The sequence below is a fragment of the Clupea harengus genome, chromosome 12 (assembly GCF_900700415.2).
Source record: "Clupea harengus chromosome 12, Ch_v2.0.2, whole genome shotgun sequence".
NCBI lineage: Eukaryota > Metazoa > Chordata > Actinopteri > Clupeiformes > Clupeidae > Clupea > Clupea harengus.
In genome coordinates, this window is record NC_045163.1 from 29,159,924 (window position 1) to 29,162,423 (window position 2,500).

Consider the following 2,500-nt stretch of genomic DNA (forward strand, 5'->3'; position numbering starts at 1 on the left):
CAGGTTTTAATCTTATACAATGGCTGCCACCAAGGGAGACAAAGCCTGAAGGTCCACTCATAGCTTCACCTCAGACTCATCTGACTTATTCCTTCAGGGATCTGCTCTTAAAAAGCTGAGTTTAGGGGTGTTACCATCTATTCAAATAAGCCATGGGTGCAGGGCTCTTTGTGTCGACCTGGGGGGGTAGGTGAGAGTCTAATATCACACCTCACTCCCCAGGTCAGCCCAAAGTATATTCACCCAGGAATGTTTACATGCTAGTTAAATCCAAATAAAAGTAACAATTATAACTAGGTATAAGATCATTGAATTCCCTTCATTGTGTCCAACTAGTTTTCATGGTGTGGACCTTGGTATTTTCAACCTGTTTCCAGTTGCTGTGTTGGTGGCATTAATACCTCTAATGGCTAATGGCTAATGGCTAACGGCTAACGGCGCAGCAGGTGGTGGTAACCTCCTCTCTCCTTTTCTCTTTCTTCCTGTTTCCCCAGCGCCCAGAATCACCACGCTTCTTGAGACTGTGGATGCTTTGCTGGATCATAATGCTACATTTATATGTGAGGTGGATTCCGACCCGCCTGCAGACATCTCCTGGACACGCAATAATGAGCCAATCCAGTAAGGACATATGTTCCATACATACACACATACACATACATATGTTCCATACATACACATGTCCCATACATACACATACATATGTTTTATACATACACATACATGTACATATTATCCATACATACACATACATATACACATGTCCCATACATACACATACATATGTTTTATACATACACATACATATACACATGTTCCTTTAAATACACATACATGTACATATGTTCCATACATACACACATTCTTACATTTACATATGATCTATACATACACACACATGTACATATGGTCCATACACACACACACATGTACACATCTTCTATACATACACACAGACACACATGTACATATGTCCCATACACACACACACACATGTACACATGTCCCATACATACACATACATATGTTTTATACATACACATACATGTACACATGTCCCATACATACACACACACACATACATGTACACATGCTCCATACATCCACATACATATGTTCCATATACACTGAGAACATTACACAGAATGAGCACGAGACAGCGGTGAGATCTATCCAGAGAATGATTTGTAACAGTTCCTTTGTAACGACACATTCCCTGTAAATGGCTTTTCAAACCGACTGAAATGGATCTATGCTACATCAGGGCCACATCAGCGGTCCCTTCTAGAGTCACCGAACCATCGAGGCCATCACATTCATATTCATTCATATCACAAGGAGCTTTTTGAAGGCCAGTACATTGTTTTAATTATCTTTTTTATCACAGCTACTATGATTCCCGCTACATCACCAAAGAAAATGGCCAGATGTTGATCATTCCCCACGTGAAGGACTCCGACAGCGGAGAATACTGCTGCGTCGCCAACAACTGGATGGGACAGCCTGCCAAGAGCTGTGGTGCTCTTCAGCTGAAGATGAGTGAGTGTCTCGAGTCCACAGGATTCATGGCCGCTGAGAGCAGTGGTGTTGTGGAGCAAGGCTGTCTCAAACACAGGCTCTAGGTGGCGCTGTGGAGCAAGACTGTCTCAAACACAGGCTCTAGATGTCTCAAACACAGGCTCTAAGTGTCTCAAACATAGGCTCTAGCTGTCTCAAACACAGGCTCTAAGTATCTCAAACACAGGCTCTAGGTGGCGCTGTGGAGCAAGACTGTCTCAAACATAGGCTCTAGCTGTCTCAAACACAGGCTCTAGCTGTCTCAAACACAGGCTCTAGCTGTCTCAAACACAGGCTCTAGCTGTCTCAAACACAGGCTCTAGGTGTCTCAAACACAGGCTCTAGCTGTCTCAAACACAGCCTCTAGGTGGCGCTGTGGAGCAAGGCTGTCTCAAACACAGGCTCTAAGTGTCTCAAACACAGGCTCTATGTGGCGTTGTGAAGTGTCTCAAACACAGGCTCTAGGTGGCGCTGTGGAGCAAGACTGTCTCAAACAGTCGTTAAGGCGTTAAGCGATTTGACACGAATACATGGTGTTTTGGAAGTGGAACTTGGCTTGGAACAAGGAGTACTCTTAAATGTCTCTCTCGCTGTACTCATTCCAGACTCATTCACTGAAAGTCATTTCATGCTCTCGGGTGTGAATGACATTGTGGGGTAAAGATAATTGATTCCATATTAATTATCCCCCTTTTATTTTAAATATACATGGTGAGGCGTTTGACCCAGAAAATGACCCCAATAGCAGGAGATGCTAGCTTCTCTTGCTGCCATGTCTGCTGTGGCTTTTGACTGATGGATTGAAAAGAATGTCAGTCAAATCAAATCAAATCAAATCAAATCAAATCAAATCAAACTTTATTTGTACGGCGCATTTCATACAAGGAGGTAACACAATGCGCCTCACAGTAGGAAAGAGGGGGGGGGGGGTTACAAACACTTG

General features: G+C 43.4%; 1 protein-coding gene across 1 annotated transcript in view; it reads left to right on the plus strand.

Moving 5' to 3' along the window:
* Positions 1 to 2,500, plus strand: part of musk (muscle, skeletal, receptor tyrosine kinase) — a 32,400-nt gene that overhangs the window by 4,106 nt on the left and 25,794 nt on the right. The window contains exons 2-3 of the mRNA XM_031578112.1: positions 495 to 621; positions 1,388 to 1,539. Of these exons, the coding sequence (XP_031433972.1) occupies positions 495 to 621; positions 1,388 to 1,539 (279 nt within the window). The remainder of the gene's footprint in view (positions 1 to 494; positions 622 to 1,387; positions 1,540 to 2,500) is intronic.